At 37.4% G+C, this 17,186-nt stretch overlaps 1 protein-coding gene across 1 annotated transcript; it reads right to left on the bottom strand.

Annotated features, from left to right (window-relative positions):
- Nucleotides 1–11,209: 11,209 nt before the first annotated feature.
- On the bottom strand, nt 11,210–14,495 carry LOC122750021 (trefoil factor 3-like). The gene is made up of 3 exons (XM_043996657.1): nt 14,414–14,495; nt 13,494–13,640; nt 11,210–11,343 (listed from the first exon to the last, which is right to left on the bottom strand). Exons 1-3 carry the CDS (start codon nt 14,493–14,495, stop codon nt 11,330–11,332), a joined length of 243 nt encoding a protein of 80 aa, XP_043852592.1. The 3' UTR covers nt 11,210–11,329.
- Nucleotides 14,496–17,186: the final 2,691 nt, after the last annotated feature.

The following is a 17,186-nucleotide window of genomic DNA, read 5'->3' as shown; positions in this document are numbered from 1 at the left end:
TGTGACTCTTTTTAAGGTAAGTTTTATTAATGTCTTTTCTTATCACATACATTGCCCAATGTAATCTTCTTTCTTTCCTCTATGACAAAGATTTTTTAAAAGTTTAGTAAATATTGCCAACACATCAAAAGATCCGGCATTATTTGTAATGTTTCACATTCAGAGCCTTATACCTTTTCAAAGAAGGGTTGGAGATGAATCCCTATATCTATTCTTTGGGGAAAAGTTTGGTCATTATAATTTCATAGTTTTCAGTTCCAACTGTTAGTCAGTCAGTCAAATATTTATTAAGTGCATGGCACTGTGCTAAGAGCTAGGGGTACAAAAGGATGCAAAAGATAGCCCCTGTCTTCAAGGAGCTCACAATCTAATGAGCAAGACAACAAGCAAACAAATATGTATGAACAACCTATGGACAGGACAAAGAGGAAGTAAATAAGAGAGGGAAGGCATTAGAATTAAGAGGGTATGGGAAAGACTTCCTATAGAAGATAAAATTTTAGCTGGACTTGAAAGAAGCCAGAAAAGTGAGTAGGTACAGATAAGGAAGAAGAGCAATCCAGATATGAAAAATAGTCAGAGAAAATGCATAAATCTGAGAGTTAGAGTGTCTTCTTTGTAGATCAGCAAGGAGGTCACTAGATTCAAGAGGACATGGCAGAAAGTAAGGTGTAAGAAGACTGGAAAGGTAGGATGGAATTGGCATTGAATGCCAACTGAGGATTTTGTATTTGGTCCTCACTGGATAGGAAGGCAGATGAAGTTTTCTGAGCAAAGCTGTTCTGGCTGGGAGTGTGCTTTAGGAAAATAAGTTTAAGTGTTGAATGGATGATAGATTGGAATGGGGAGAAATTTGAGGCAGCACAAACTAGCAGCCTATTGCAATAGTCCAAATGTGAGATGGTGAGAACCTATACCAGAGTAATGGTAATGTCAGAGGAAGAGAGAGATGTATTTAGGAGATGTGGCAAAGGTGAAATAGATGAGGTTTTCAAAAATGGCTATGGGGGGATAGAAGATATTGAAGAGTAAAGGATAATGCCTAGGTTGTGAGTCTGAGAGACTGGAATGATGACATCTCTCTCTACAGTAATTGAGAAGTTATGAAGAGAGGAGAGTCTAGTGGGAATGATAATGATTATGAAAGGGTTTTGAAATGAAGAAAATGGGAGAAGATACTTAGATTCACATTGAATTAAATGCATAGAAAACACATAGAATTTTTTCACTAAAGGGAGCATTAAGGTCCTTATCTCAGAGAAAGGATGATAGCAATTTCAACTAGGGCAGCCTACAGAACTTTGGCACACCATTTAGTTAACTGACCAAGTAGCATTGATTCAGTTTATACTGTGTGTCAGACAAGAAAGATAGAAAGGAGGTGTCAGTTTATTGTAGATATGTGGAGAGGAGTAAGGTATCAGAAGATTGATAAGGTAGAAAGGTCCAGGTTATAAAGAATTTTGAAAGATAAAAAGAAGATTTTTAAATTTGTGTTGAAGGTAATAGGGAGCCACTGGGTTTTATTTAGTGGGGAGGGAAATGGGTTTTGGTCAGAGTTGTGCTTTAGGAAGATCAATTTAACAACCAAGGAGAGGATAGGTTGCAGAGGGAAGAGATCTAAGGCAGGAAGGCCAACAGATGGTCTCCTGAAATGGTGGAAAGAGGAAGTTAGGAGAGCCTGCACTAAGTTGGTTTCAACATCAAAGGAGAGAAACCTGTATAGGGAAGATTGTATGAATGTAGAAATGAGAGGATTTGACAACTGATTAGCTAGGGGAAGTAAGAGACAGAGTCAAGAGTCAAAGATGACACCTAGGTTGTGAGTCTGGATGACTGGGAGTATAGTGACACCTTGACAATATCAGAGAAGTTAGGAAGAGGACTTATTGGGAAAGATTATGAATTCAGTTTTAGACAAGTTGCTGAATTTAAGATGTTTGGGCAACATCCAATTTTAGATGTTTAATAGGCAGATGGAAATAGAAAACTGAAGGCTGGAATAGAGATCAGGCCTAGAGAAATAGATCTGAGAGTAATTTATCCAGATGATGATTGAAAACATGTGATCTTAAGATATAGTATAGCAATACAATATAGAATAAGAAGAGAGGAGGACCTAGGGTACAGTCTTGGGAAAAACTCATGGTTAGCCAAAGTGTAATTGATGAAGATCCAGCAAAGAAGAAAGAGAAGATCAATCAGACTTGTAGGGGAAGAATGAGGAAAGATGAGTCATGGAAATTTAGAAGCAAGAGAGTATCAAGAAGAAGAAGGTAAACAATGGTGTAAAACACTAAAGAGAGGTCAAGAAGGTTAAAAATTGAATATAGGCCATTACATTTGGCAATTAAGAGATCATAAGAGATGGAGGCACCTATTATAACTAGCCTTTTTAAGGAGTTTAGCCTCAGAAAGGAGGAGAGATATTAGATGATAACTACCAGGAATGAAAAGATAAGTGACTTTTTTTGAGAATGGGGGAAACATGGACGTGTTTTAGCAGTGGGGAAGTAGCCAGGAGACAGGGAGCGATTGCAGATTAGTATGAGAGTGAGGATAGTAGAAAAATAAAGCTGCTGGAGAAGATGGAATGGAATGAAATAATTTGTACATGTAGAGGAGTTTGCATTGGCAATGAGAAAGGCTACCTCTTCATGGGATACAGAGGTGAAGGAGGAGATGATGGCAGAAGGCAACTGAGTATATTAGGATGAGGCAAAAAGAGGAAGCACAAAGTGAATGGCCCCATTTTTTCTGTAAAATATGAGGCAAACTTCTCAGGTGGGAGGGTAGAGTTTAGGGAGCTATGGGAGTTTTGAAGAAGGACAAAAAGGTCCAGAAAAGAAGTTATGATGAGTGGGACAATGGATTGAATAGGGAAGTATACAGGAATTTCCTTGCCTCAGTTAAGGTTATGTTTTAATACACTTGGGCTGTATATGATTTGTACCAGGGGAGCAAGTTGATTTGTCAATAGAATATCATGCTGTAATGGTTGTTATTCATTTTATAAGAGGACTGTTTGGTTAAGTCATACAGGGAGGTTTATTGTTGGCAGTATCTGCCCCATGTCTTTCAAATGTCATGAGAGTCCACAATTGATAAATAGATGTCATTATTGAAGATTTAAGAAATATGTGCAGGTTGGCTTGCAATTAAAACCTTCTTCCATGATATGATATCAATCTGAGGGTCTATATGGCCCTCATTAATCTGTGAGCCTTCGTGGCTCTAGATGGATAAAATGTCTCAGACCATCATACTTTGGAAATATTAAGAATCCTCGTTCTGTTGTTTGTTATTACTCTAATAAGTTATAGATATATAATTTGTAACTGTATTTTAACTGAATCAATGTCCCTGTACTAATATAAATTGTATCCATTCACATTATTTTGAATGTAATTTTGTGCCTTAGAGGGGACTGCCCCCTCTGGAAGTTGTACCGTCCTTAGAGGACTTCCCTATATGCATTAAATTACATAAATCTTTCAGACTGTTAATGATCCAAGAGACCAATTTAAGTATTTGTTTTTGGATCAAAGGAGGAATAATGTGAGTGAGATTTTCCCCACCCCTTAAGGTACAAGTGATTTAATCAGTAACACACATTAAAAATTATGATTTAATATGTTTTAAGTAATTTTTAGTGGCTTAAGACAATAATAATGTGGTAAGTAGAATAGCTATTGTGTAACATGCTCTCATAAGCATACTATATTGTAAACGTGTCTATGAAACTGATGCCTATCAACTCCATGTCACCTGGTCAAATTTGTGGTCAGATTTCCAACCAAAATATACCAAAAATAGGATCTCCTGAGCTATAAGGAACCAATCAGCATCAGGGGAAGAATGGATGGGACAAGAATTGCTCCAAGACATCATGGCACATTGGATAGTCCAACGACTTGGGTGATTTGGTTATTTTGATCATGATGCATTGGAACACTCTGAGGACCATTATTGTGACATTTCTTGGTGTGAGCTTTGTATTCTGTTCCATTTATCTTATGAACATGTACCATTTGACTAATGTGTGTACAATGAGAGGAGTTTTGTCTAGAAATAGTAGGGTATAAATACTTTTAAGCTCTTGTTGAGTATAAAAAGTAGATTTTGGAGAGGTTCAGGGTCTTGCAGGTCCCACTCTTGCCTGACCAGCTTTATTGTGAGATAGGGCCTTTCTCAATAAACCTATTTTCTATGGCTTGGAGACTTTGCTGTTTCTTTTCTTCATAAGACTTAGAAATTTTCATGACAAGAGAGAGATTAGGCCTAGATAAATAGATCTGAGAGTTATCTATCTAGATGACAATTGAAACCATGTGAGATTGAGATATAGTATAGCAATACGATATAGAGGAAGAAGAGAGGAGAACCTGGGGCGCAGCCTTGGGGAAAGCCCATGGTTGGCCAAAGAGGCATCAATGAAGATCCAGTAAAGGAGAAAGATAATGGCCAATCAGACGTGTAGGGGAATAATGAGAAAAGATTAGTCATGAAAACTGAGAAGGACGAGAATATCAAGCAGAAGAAGGTAAAGAATGGTGCAAAAAAGATAAAGAGGGGTGGGGGGTAGAGCCAAGATGGTGGAGGAAAGGCTGTAACTTTCAGAGCTCCCCAAACAATCCATCCACATACCTCTAAATAATGCTATAAGACAATTTCTTGAGCAGCAGAACCCACAAAAGAACAGAGTGAGATCATTTTATAGCCAAAGAATGCTTAAAAGGGCAGCAGGGAAGGTCTGTTGTAACAGGGTAAGAGGGGAGTGCAGCCACACTGCACGGATCCAGTCCCAGGCAGGCCATGACTCCAAAGCCTTGGGATCATCAGTATCAGTGGCTACTTCTGGAACTCAGCTCACAGACCAGTGAAGGGGTCCAGTGTTTGGTGTGTGTGTGGGGGGGATAGCAGGGGTCTTTGCTGGAGCTGAAGCTGTGCACTGTTGTGTTTTCCAATAAGCAGACTTGAGGGGCAACAGTCCAGTGGGGGAGAGGCACAAGCACATCAAGCTTGCAACCACAGAGAATCAGATTTCTGCTTCCGAGTTAAAGAGCAAGAAGACCATGGTTACTTACAGGCCAAGTAAGCTGAGAACAAGCCTCTCCTTAAATCATACCACCCAAGGCCCCCAAAGCTTGGGAAAGTGCATCCTGGAAGCAGTGCCCCACTTTAAAAAAGAGTTAAAAGCAAAGAAATATGATAGGATAATGAGCAGACAGAAAAGGATGCAGACCATCAAAAGTTTCTGTGGTGACCAGGTAGATCAAAATACACCCTCAGAAGAAGATAACAAAGTGAAGGCTCCTATATCTAAAGCTTCTAAGAAAAAAATATGAATTGGTCTCATGCCATGGAAGCCCTCAAAAAGTACTTTGAAGATAAAGTAAGAAAGGTAGAGGGAAAAGTAAGAGAGGTAGAGGAAAAATGAAAAGAGAAATGAAAGTGATGCAGGAAAGTCATGAGAAAAAAGTCAGCAGCTTGAAAAACCAAATTGGCCAAATGGACGAGGAGGTATGAAAACTCTCTGAAGAAAATTACTTATTAAGAATTAGGATGGGGCAGCTAGGTGGCACAGTGGATAGAGCACCGGCCCTGGAGTCAGGAGTACCTGAGTTCAAATCCGGCCTCAGACACTTAACACTTACTAGCTGTGTGACCCTGGGCAAGTCACTTAACCCCAATTGCCTCACTAAAAAAAAAAAAAAAAAGAATTAGGATAAAACAACTAGAAGCTAATGACTTTATGAGAAATCAAGACACAATAAAGCAAATCCAAATGAATGAAAAAATAGAGAACAATGTGAAATATCTCCTTGAAAAAACAGCTGCCCTGGAAAATAGATACAGGAGAGATAATTTGAAAATTATTGGACTACCTGAAAACCATGAGCAATAGTCACTGTGAGAAGACAGGGCTGAACTGAATATGAAGGGATATCTGTAAAGCATTTATGTTTTGTTCTTTGTAGGGCAGACAGGGTGGGGTGTCTTATGTCTGGGGCTGGATTTGGGCTTGGGGCCTCCTGGGTCCAGGGCTGGTGCTTTGTCCACTGTTCCATCTAACTAATCCATTATGACATCATTAAAATCGGGTTGAGGTGTAGGAGGGAGGGAGAAGGGGAGAGATGGTCTGGGGAGAGGTAGTTCACATGAAGGAAACAAGAAGAAAGCTTATGGAGGAGAGTAGAAGAGGGAGAAGGAGTTGGGGAGTGAGTGAACCTTAATATCATCAGAATTGGCTCAAAGAAGGACTAACATACATACTCAAGTAGGTATAGTAATATATTTTTGCCCTGGGTGAGGGAGGGAGAAAAGGGGGGGGAGGGGAAGGAAAGGAGGAAAGGGCAGTTTGAGGGAGAGAGCAGTAAAAAGCAAAACACTTTCAAGGAAGATGAAGATGTTCTGCATTACTGCACCAGTATGACATATTGAATTGCTTGATCTCATAGGGAGGGTTGAGGAGAGAAGGAGGAAGAAAAATTTAGAACACAGAATTAGCTCAGGGACCCTGATCTCATTGGAGTGGGCTCATGGACAGAATAGCTTTCATACCCAATTGGGAGGAGCAATCTATTTAACCCTACAGGAAAATAGGAGGGGAAGAGGATAAGGAAGGAAGGGTGAAAAAAGGGAGTGCAGAGTGAGGGAGAGGATAGTCAGAAGTAAAACACCCCTGAGGAGGAATAGGTAAAAAGAAGACAGAGTAAATGTCATGGGAAGGGAGTGGGATGGAGGGAAATAGTTATGATGATTGATTATTATGGCAAAACGTATGGTACCTACTTTGCTGGGCTTTTATGAAGAAAATTCTCTGTCAAGCTTAAGGTACTATATAAAGGTACTATATACAGGTTATAATGAACAGGATACTATCAGAAAAACCTGGAAAGACCTACATGAACTGAAGCAGAGTGAAATGTACTGTATACAAAATAACAGCAATAGTGGGGGATGATCTGCTGGGAAGCATGTGGTTATTTTTAGCAAGGCAATGATCCAATATAACCCTTAAAGACTTATGAAGATTGCAGCCCATCTGCAGAGAAAGAACTGATAGTATCTGAAAACAGATGGAAACACATTTAAAAATTTTTTTTTCATTGCCTCTTTGACAATTCCTTAATCTAAAGTTTTGGGTTTTTTGACTGTTTTCTCTCACAACTAGCTAATATGGGAATTTTTCCATGACTACTCATGTAAAACTTATTTTGAATTGCTTGAGTTCTTGTGGGTGGGGGGCTGGGAATGGAGGGGGGAAGAGAAGTTGGAACACAAGGTTTTTTAAAAAATTGATGTTAAAATTTTGTTTTTACATATATGTTGGAAAATAAAATTCTATTAAAAATAGTCACTGTGAAAGAAATGATGAGCAGTATGCTATCGGGAGGATTTATGAAAATGCAAACCATCTATAGAGAAAGAACTGATGGTATCTGAATATAGATTGAAGTACAATTTTTTTGTTAGTTCCTCTTTCTAAAGTTATTTTGTCTGTTTTATTTCACAACCTGACTAATGTGGAGATGTCTTGCATGCTACACACATATAACATATATTGAATTGCTTGAATTCTTAGGGAGAGGTGGGTAGGATGGGAGGAAGAGAATTTGGAACACAAAGTTTTAAAAAAATTGATGTGAAAATTTGCTTTTACATGTAACTTGGGGGAAATTATAAATAAATATATATTTAAAACAAAAAGCTAAATAGTGGTCACAGAAGGTTTAAAATTGAGTATAGGCCATTGAACTTGGCAATTAAGACATCATTATAAAGTGGAGCCACCTATTGTAGACAGCCTTCTTAAGGAGTTTAGCCTCAGAAAGGAGGAGAGATATTAGATAATAACTACCAGGAATGAAAAGATGAGTGACTTTTTTTTAGGATGGGGAAAACATGGGCATGTGTGTAGGCAGTGTAGAAGTAGCCAGGAGACAGGGAGAGATTGCAGATTAGTGTGAGAGTGAGGATAACAGTGGAGTGAAGCTACGGGAGATGATGGAATGGAATGAAATCATTTGTACATGTAAAGGAGTTTGCATTGGCAATGAGAAAGGCCACCTCTTTATGGGACACAGGGGTGAAGGAGGAGATGATGGCAAAAGGCATCTGAGTATGATATCAGGATGAGGCAAAAAAGGGAGTGTATAGTGAATGGCCTCATTTTTTCTGTAAAATATGAGGCAAAGTTCTCAGGTGGAAGGGTGGCATTAAGGGAGCTATGGGAGTTTTGAAGACAGACAAAGAGGTCCAGAAAAGAAGTTATGATGAGTGGGACAGTGGATAGATTAGGGAACCATGAAGGAATTTCCTTACTTCACAGTTATGTAACTGAAATTTTTAGTGGACCCAGTCAGCAAAGTTTTATGATTTTCTACATCTTCATTCAGCAGCAAGTCAGATGGGCATAATTTAATGTTAGGGTGTGTGAGGAAAAGACCCTTAATGGTATAAAGGGCCAAGAGACTAGACAGAACATCATTGCAGAGTTGAACTGGTTCATCAAGGGGTAAAGATGGGGAAGAGAAGAAAAAAATGGCCAATAGAGAGCCTGGGAAAGAACTGATGAGTGGAGGGACTGGAAGTCACAAGGAGGATAAACAACAGGGTTTGTAGTGGCAAGGCAGAGGGAAAGGTGAAATGACAACAGTTTATCACCAGATGAAAGAATTTTAAAGTTTACAAACTTGAATATGAGACATTTATGGGCAAGATCAAGGGTATCACCATTTCTATGTGCACCTGTGGTAGAGTAAAGGAGTAAGTCATCAAGTAATTTGAGAATTGGGAAATCAGAGTATTTGAGGGATTATCAATGCTTAACATTGAAGTCCCCTAGAGCAGAGGTGTCAAACACTACACTTATCCTACAACATTCCTGAATGGGGCCTGAAATTGGGAAATATTTAACAAAATAAATTAAAAAACATAACATTACTTTTTTTTTAAGTGAAGCAATTGGGGTTAAGTGACTTGCCCAGGGTCACACAGCTAGTAAGTGTTAAGTGTCTGAGGCCGGATTTGAACTCAGGTACTCCTGACTCCAGGGCCGGTGCTCTATCCACTGTGCCACCTAGCTGCCCCTCATAACATTACATTTTAAAAGTGTCAGTATGCAATTAGCAAGAATCCTTATGTATAGTCTAATGTTTCTATTTGAGTTTGACACTACTTCTCTACAGAGCAGGAAGGAGAGAAAGACTGTGAACCTGGTACTAAACTTATTGAGAGGATCATGGAGGGATATAAATGACAATGAGCAGAACCTTGATTGGGTGATAAATATGGATTAAATGAACCTGAAAGGAGGAGAAGCTACTGACTGATGGTAGACGGAGAACCCTGGAAGTGGTAATAGAGTATTTCTCTTCCCAAACCAATACCATGTGTTGGGGGGAAGGGGAGAGGGTGATATGAGTGAAGGTGCAACTAATGCTGGAAAGGTTAATCAGGGAAACTGTGTCACCAAGAAAATAGAGGGGGTGATACCTATGTTACCTATGCAGGAGGAATTCCAGAGAGTATAGTCAAAGAACTGGACATCTTTAGGGTGGGAGGTTGGGTTGAAGGGAACAGAAATAAGAGAGCAGTGAGTGGAAAATGGCACATAATTAGGAATTCAGAATCATTGTCATCGGGTGAATATAATGGGATTGAAGTATGTTAATCATTGAGGAATTGGTTAGGTAAGTTATTATTGTCCAGAGTTGTTGCCCCAGGGCCTCAGGCAGCTCTATGCCTGGCTGGAAAGGTGAGGAAGGCCAGGGCATTTGTGTGAAGGGGAGGATAAAGCAAGCCCCATGAGCTGTAGGTGGCCAGAGAGGATGCCACCTTGAAGCATTATGATCTATTTCTTTGTCTCTTTGAATCACAGTGACCAGAAAGTTGACCCAATAAGAAGTATCACCAGAGCCCAATTTGGAGGCTTCTCCCAAGGGTTTCACTGTCACCATAACAACCTCAGAGCACAGAAAATCCTTACTGTATGTGCACCTGGCTGGCACTGCCCTAATTTGCTGTAGGTCTCCAATTCATGGAATGGAGGAATAGTTCAGTGTTAAGGGAGATTTATTAAAATTGTTTACCTCGTTATTATAGGTTTACCTCATAAGGTTCAAAAGTGATAAAAGTACGTTGTAACATACACATTTAGCAGCTTTTCTTATAAGTGGTATATAAATATGTTTAAGTGAGATATATTTAACATGAAATTTTCCATTAGAATCTTAATTTTTTATTCTTAAATGCAATTCTCAGCCAGAGCACTATCTGAAATTAAAATAATTCAATATACATTTATTTCTCTGAGTTCTAATAATTTCTTTGAATGATTAAAATTTAGGGCCTAGAAAATGGGTAAATCTAAGAAGTTACTCAGACTTCATGAGTATACAGGACAATAATTCCTTATTCAATCAACCATAATTATATAATTTCATTTTTTTTAATATAATTGAGGGACATCTAATAATGTTTCAAAGCCACTTAATTAACTTTGAAAAAAATTCAGCCAGGTTACTAGTTCAGGAGAATGTTTATTTTCTTGTCCTCCTCCATATATTACATATATGATATTGCATATATATTATAATTATAGAAGTGAATATATACTATATAGGAAGGTATGTACATATGTGCATACATAAATATATTGGTAACTATCATTTTGAAAACTAAAGCATTGAATGTACATTCTTAATGACTTTACTAACGATAAATGGCCATCTTAGTTTAATGACTATTTTCTTACACACACAGGTGAAGTGTATGGTTGTGAAAAGTTTCTCTTCATAATGTTTTGATATCTAATGGCCTATGCCAATATTATGATTTACTTTTTATTTATATTGCTTTATGCTTCCAAAAAGGATTTTATATCCCCCACACAAAATTAAAATCTATATTAAATGCACATTTAGACATGAAAACAAGAATTAAAGGCACAAAAAAGAAGAAAGAAAAAAAAACCAGATTGACTGAGTCTTTGCCATCAAGCTTCAGTAGTAGCATTCTGTTCAAAAACACAATCACACAATCCCCACAACCTCTTTTTTTAAAAATCTGAGTAAAAGACTACAGTTGCTTTTTAAGAAAGGAAGCCTTTAAATAATAAACAATTGTCTGTATGCTAAGTATGCCATTTTTATTCTTTCATAATATTCACAAATTCAACATAAACCTTTCAAACTAAAATTCTCTGGATCAAAAAGCTAATATTGTATTAGAGAATACAATAATCATCGGCAAACATTGAGCAATGTACAAAGACTGGGTTACTGGTTTTGTCTGATGATATCCGGGAGAAGACATCTTCACATTAAACTTCACAATCTAAAAATTAAAAAAAAAAATTTCAAGTAAAATCAGTAGTATTATGACTATCTTCTTACCATGTTCCAAACTTGTAATAAACTCAAGCAAACTTTCAGTTGTCTTCAACGATAAGCACAGTAGTAGGGGTTTTTTTGTCTCCAAATGTTATTTGAGAACTATAATATTCACTACCTTGGAATAATACTGATTTTAAAACCTTCAAGAATACTTATTTAGCAAGGTAAGATAACTAAGCAAGGCAACAGATGGCAGATGATAAAAATAAGAATGATGATAATAATAGTTAATCTTAGGTAAGATATGGAATTAGTATCTGAAACATGAATGTATCCACTGAATGAAGGACAAAGGGGTTCTTCAAGAAGGGCTAGCAATCAAAATTAAATAGAGGGTGCCCCCCTCCAGTTTCCTTCAATTATCCCTTATCCTATCCTTTATCATTAGGATTTGCTGGCTTGACAACTTGATTCTCCATCAGTCATATTGGAAAAAACAACAAATAGATGTAATGGCAACTTCTCATTTTTGAGAGGAAAGCAACAGGGACAGATAATAAATTGAGTATTAATTCATTAAAAGTTTATAATTTGCCTGATCTATCAAATGATACTGTAACCTATTAACCATCTGGTTCATACTATACCTAGGGGAAGTTAGAAAATAACGCATGTCCTAGCACTTTTGACTGACCCAGAAAGAATAATGCCATGTTTGCAAGGAGCTCTATCATATACTAATTCCCAGGATGCAACTACCTTTGCTGTAAAGTGTAAGGAATGATGATAGCTTGCAGAGGAGTTTGGGCACCTTGAGAAAATAACTGACCTACTTTAGGTTATGAAAGATAATATTATTTAGCACCAAGAGCTATGGAGGTTTAATCTCTGCTTTAGCATTTACTAGCTCTTTAAGTCTTTCTCTTTGAGCTTCAATTTCCTCATCTGTGGAATGGAATAATAATACCAATAATATTTATTTTTCAAGGTTGTTGTGAGGTTGAAATAAGACGTGCAGCAACACATTATAAGTACAAAATGGTATATTAATATGTGTCATTTGTATCTTTACAGAAAGAAATGTTGAATTGTAGCATCTATTTAGCAAAATATCAAGGTTCTTCTCAAGATCAATTTTATAAGTAAATAAGTAAATTAAGTATGGATCTGATCAGAAAAGGTGAGAACGTTCCAGAATTTTCCAATGAAATGAGCACTGTACATATAGAATCTAAATACTAATTCCTGACTTTGCCACTACCTGTGGTTGGACAAGGCATTTGACTTTTCTAAGCCATAGTTTTTCTTGTCTGTAAAATGGGAGCATTGGACTAGAAGATCACTAAGGTATTGCTCACATTTAGAAATGTCTGAATCTTTTGTTTACAATGCAGAGCATCCAATAAAGCAATATGGCCACCTGAAGAATTTTGAAAAAAAAGGTATTTTTTAAAGCACAATTTAGTTATATAAAGGAAAGGAAGATGATTGATTAACATAAAACATCCTAGGATGGAATATAAGGGATACGATCAGGTTAATGAGAGGGTGTGGCACTTAATCTCAAGTGCCCTGATGTTTTTGTCTCAACTGAGAGGAAGGTCCAATTAGAGCTGGGCAAAATTGTAATGAGTTGCCCCAGGTTATAGTATATTATCTATTTATGGAGCTTTTCAAATGAAGGCTTGTAGACTATTTGTTAGGCATTATGTAGGACAGATTCTTGCTCAGGAATGAGTCCAAATCCAAGAATCTGTACTTTCATATTGGTACTTTAACAGATAATATCTTCTCTCCTATCCTAAGGATATTAGACCAAGCCAATGATGCCCCTACCTCCCATCCTTAATCCACTTCAATCCATAGACTAACTACCACAATTCCAACAGTCATTAGTCAGAGATTGTCTGGCCTCTTTTACCCTACAATGTCTATGAGGCCTTATTATCTGCCCTACCACTTTGCTTTACTGAATCCTAAGCACTTTGCCTTTCCATCTGCCATGAAACTGACCTTTCCTTTATTCATTTCTCTGCTAATTAGAATGTGAGTTTCTTCAGCACAATATCTACATTTTTCACTTGTATTCCCAGAACTTAACATAATGTTTCCAATCTATTAAGTGTTTAATAATTCCCCATTAATAGTTACCTTCTTCTTCGAAAGGGTTGAAGCACCAGGGTACTTCAGGGATGCTGGAATTAAAGCAGCACCCTCTGCTATTGCATTCTTCTGCAGTGATTTTAGGGTAACCGCAGTTTATTCTTTCACTGGATGGGACGGCACATTGATCAGCAGCTGTTTCAAACAAAAATTGAGTTGAATTTCCTGGGAAGTATTTTATCTTTCTTTGGGGACATTTGTATCCAACCTCATCCTAAAACCAAATTATGATGTCACATTGTTTCCATCAAACATGTCACTAAGAAACAAAAAATCTCTAAGGATCATGGGTATTTATAAGTTAAGTACCAAAAGTGTTTGATGGGTTAATCTTAACTATAAGCTTCTAGACAGGGCTGTTATTCATCTTCTTGTTTTTCTCATACAAGCATTAAAGAATATCAATTATGTGTAAAATACTGTCTTGGATGATAATCTGCCCTACAACCTATAACAATCTGAGTTGCTTTTTCATATACCTAACAAACAAAACCTCACACTAACATGTTTTGCTGAGTCATTTCCAGTCATTCCTTTATTACTCCACATTTTTTTACTATGATTATCTTCTCATCATCCAAACATTCAATGTCCAAAATTCTCTCATTTATAACAGGCAAAAATTATTGTTTGGTGATACAATTTTCTCTGATTTCACTGTTCCAAAATTTTCTCAGAAGAAAATAAGTTTGTTATTAAAAATAACTGTCTTTCAATTTCCCTTCTATTTGGCTAACTTTTGAAATTAAGAATGAATTTAATTTTCTTATTGTACTTAAAAAATATAGCACATCACCTCCCAGCTTATCTCCTTTGTTTTGGTTCCCTACCTGCCTTGTTCCTTAAAAGTCTTCCCAATTCTATTCCTTTCTCCACTGTACTGCTAGAAAATGAAAGGATATACTCACATAAGTCAGCATATTCACCAACTGTACTGGAGAAGCCTAACATCAGGGCAAATGCCACAAAGCAGAGACCTTTGAGATCCATTGCAATCTGCAATCTTTAAAAATCTGAAATCTTCAGAAATGTGGGAAAAAAATCACATGAGAGCCTCATTTATACTCCTGGGATTGCTCAATAATTTGGGATGTTTATCTTGGGAGGGTTTTTGTGTGTGTGTGTTCTAGCTCCACCTCCTTATTATATGTGAATCTGAAAAGACAATTTAAGTCTTCTGGAGCTAAAACTCCATTAAGGTGACAAGTGGAGGATACAACATTGAGTAACAGGTGCAAGCTGGTGTTCTTTTGTGTTGAGTTAGCATGTGATAATTGGGAAGCTAAGATAAGAATTCAGATTAGTGAGGAGTAGGTGAATTTATTCCCTAATAAATATGTAATACTAGTTCATTTGAATTTCTTTTATATTTCTGCTGTTATGGGAGAATTTTAAAATTATGATACCTAGTATACCTTCTCCTTATGTTTCCTGTCAAAAATTCTACCTAGAACAAGTACCAAATACAATATTCATTATTTCCATGGCTTCTAAACTGGGTAGACTATTCTCTGAATGACAACAAAAATTACTGTTTGAGAGGGTGTTGTAGAGAGGAGTACTGGATTGGGACATGGGTGACCGGTGATGTAGTTCCTGATATGTCACTAGATGGCATGACCTTAGACAAGTCACTTCAACTTCCTAGATCTCAGATTCCTCACCATTATCCAGGGGGGATTGCAATCTTTCTCCAAGAGGATTCAGCTCTATGACTCCCTCCTCTTTTGCCTAGATATTTGGGGAAGCAACCCTCTAGTAACCCAGAGGAAGTATAATTAGAGGTACAATAAAGGAGAGTGTAGTAAGCCCCTAGCCAACTAGAACCAGCATGGAAACACTGACTTTAGCAGATGACACATTATCAATGTACTTGAGGGAAGAAATGATTCAAAAAGTAGTAATACAGCAGGAGTCTACATGGAAATTAGCTTGGAAACTATTGTTCTTTGAATCAGAAAGAAAAGAACTATTGCAAGGCACAAGAAACAATAGTTCCTTCCAGTAACCTCTGAAACTCCTGTGTGAGATCTAGGGCTAATAGTACTAGTATACAAAAGAAGGCTGCACAGTAACATGGACACTGTGGTCTGGAGATGTGAGTTGGAATCATGCCCAAAATGCTCTTTCCTGACAGGGCAGTTATTAGAGTTGTTTCCCTGGGAAATGAAGCAAGTTGTATTAATACCTGAAAAGAATAGCAGAAATGGAGAATTGTTGATAGTTCCAGGGAGCAGAAAGGCAGTATGAAATTGTGAAAAGTGCTATCCTTGAAATCAGAAAATCTCATTTGGATGAGATGGATGACTTTGGAAACATGGATGACCTTGGAAAAGTCACTTAACCTCTCAGAACCTTAGTTCCCCCACCTATTAAAATGATTGAGTTGAACCAGATGACTTCTCAGATCCTTTCCAAGCAATACTGAGAAGTAAATGCTTATAAGTACCAACTGTTAGGAGATAAGGAGGGCACAAGAAGCAGAGAAACAGATGACAGTCACAAGGAGCAGCAGATGAGGACACCTATTGAGAGTGGTTGGATGTGAAAGTTACCCCAAACGAGGAGTGCTGCTTACTTATATAAAAGAGCTATGAGAAGGAACTCCATTGTGAGAAAACCCAGCCTGCCTGCTTATGGAGCCTTAGCTGGGATGGTCAGAGAGATGAAACAGGTCTCTGAGGAAGAGTCCCTCGCTGATGAGTACTGCTACTCTCTTTTTAAAAATGTTTAATTATTTATTTTTAATTTAAGGAATAAAACAAGCATTTCTACAACATGAAACTGCAAATCTATTATCTATAACTTGTTATTCCTCTTAAATAAATAATAATGTTGTCATGTAATGTTTTTTCTCTTTTTTCCTCTCCTCCCCACCCTGGAGAAAGCTACTATCAGATGCAAAAACGTGTATGCACACACATACATAAAAGCATCCTATACATAATTCTAATGATCGGTTCTCTGATGTAGATAGTGTCTTCCCTTACATGTCCTTTCCTGGGGCTCAGATGTATGTCCTGTATCCATTAAAATGAAAATAAAATTAGGAGCAGCTAGGTGGTGCAGTGGATAGAGCACCGGCCCTGGAGTCAGGAGTACCTGAGTTCAAATCCGGCCTCAGACACTTATCACTTAACTAGCTGTGTGACCCTGGACAAGTCACTTAACCCCAATTGTCTCACTAAAAAAAAAATGTAAATAAAATTAAAATGTATGTTTATCAGCCAGTGTGATAGGGTGAGCCAGTGATTATCCTTTACATCAGACACTGAAGCTTTCAGATTTGAGTGGGATCAATAAGGCAGAGAAGTGAAGTTTCTCAAAGTGTGTAAGGTTTTTGTATAAGGAGGGAGCCTCTGATACAAGTGTAAAATAAATGACTTGGATTAGATAAGTTATCTGTGACTATAACATATTCAGCTATTGGAGTTCCTTACCATGCATTTTCTTCATACTCTTCTGAGTCATATTCTGGGATTCTATGTCATTGAATAGAATGCTTGAGTTAGTTCAATTGTTTTAAGCCATGTGAAAGAATTGTGTTTATACAATAATTTGATTTTATGAGAGTATAGGAAGCATAAAGATTGGGTCAATGTATCAAATTTCTTTGTATTCTCCATAGGAAAGCATTTGATGACTTGATTTGGGGGGAGGGGAAGCTGAAAGACACATAAC

The sequence above is a fragment of the Dromiciops gliroides genome, chromosome 3, assembly GCF_019393635.1.
Source record: "Dromiciops gliroides isolate mDroGli1 chromosome 3, mDroGli1.pri, whole genome shotgun sequence".
Lineage (NCBI taxonomy): Eukaryota > Metazoa > Chordata > Mammalia > Microbiotheria > Microbiotheriidae > Dromiciops > Dromiciops gliroides.
The sequence above is the reverse complement of the archived record's forward strand: the minus strand, read 5'-3'. Positions and strand labels throughout refer to the sequence as shown.

Excerpts from the sequence above, each read along its gene's own strand:
- LOC122750021 (XM_043996657.1), bottom strand. The coding sequence starts at position 14,495 with ATGGATCTCAAAGGTCTCTGCTTTGTGGCATTTGCCCTGATGTTAGGC. Across the intron at positions 13,641-14,413 it reads TGGTGAATATGCTGACTTAT|CTGCTGATCAATGTGCCGTC; the intron begins GTGAGTATATCC and ends TGTTTGAAACAG.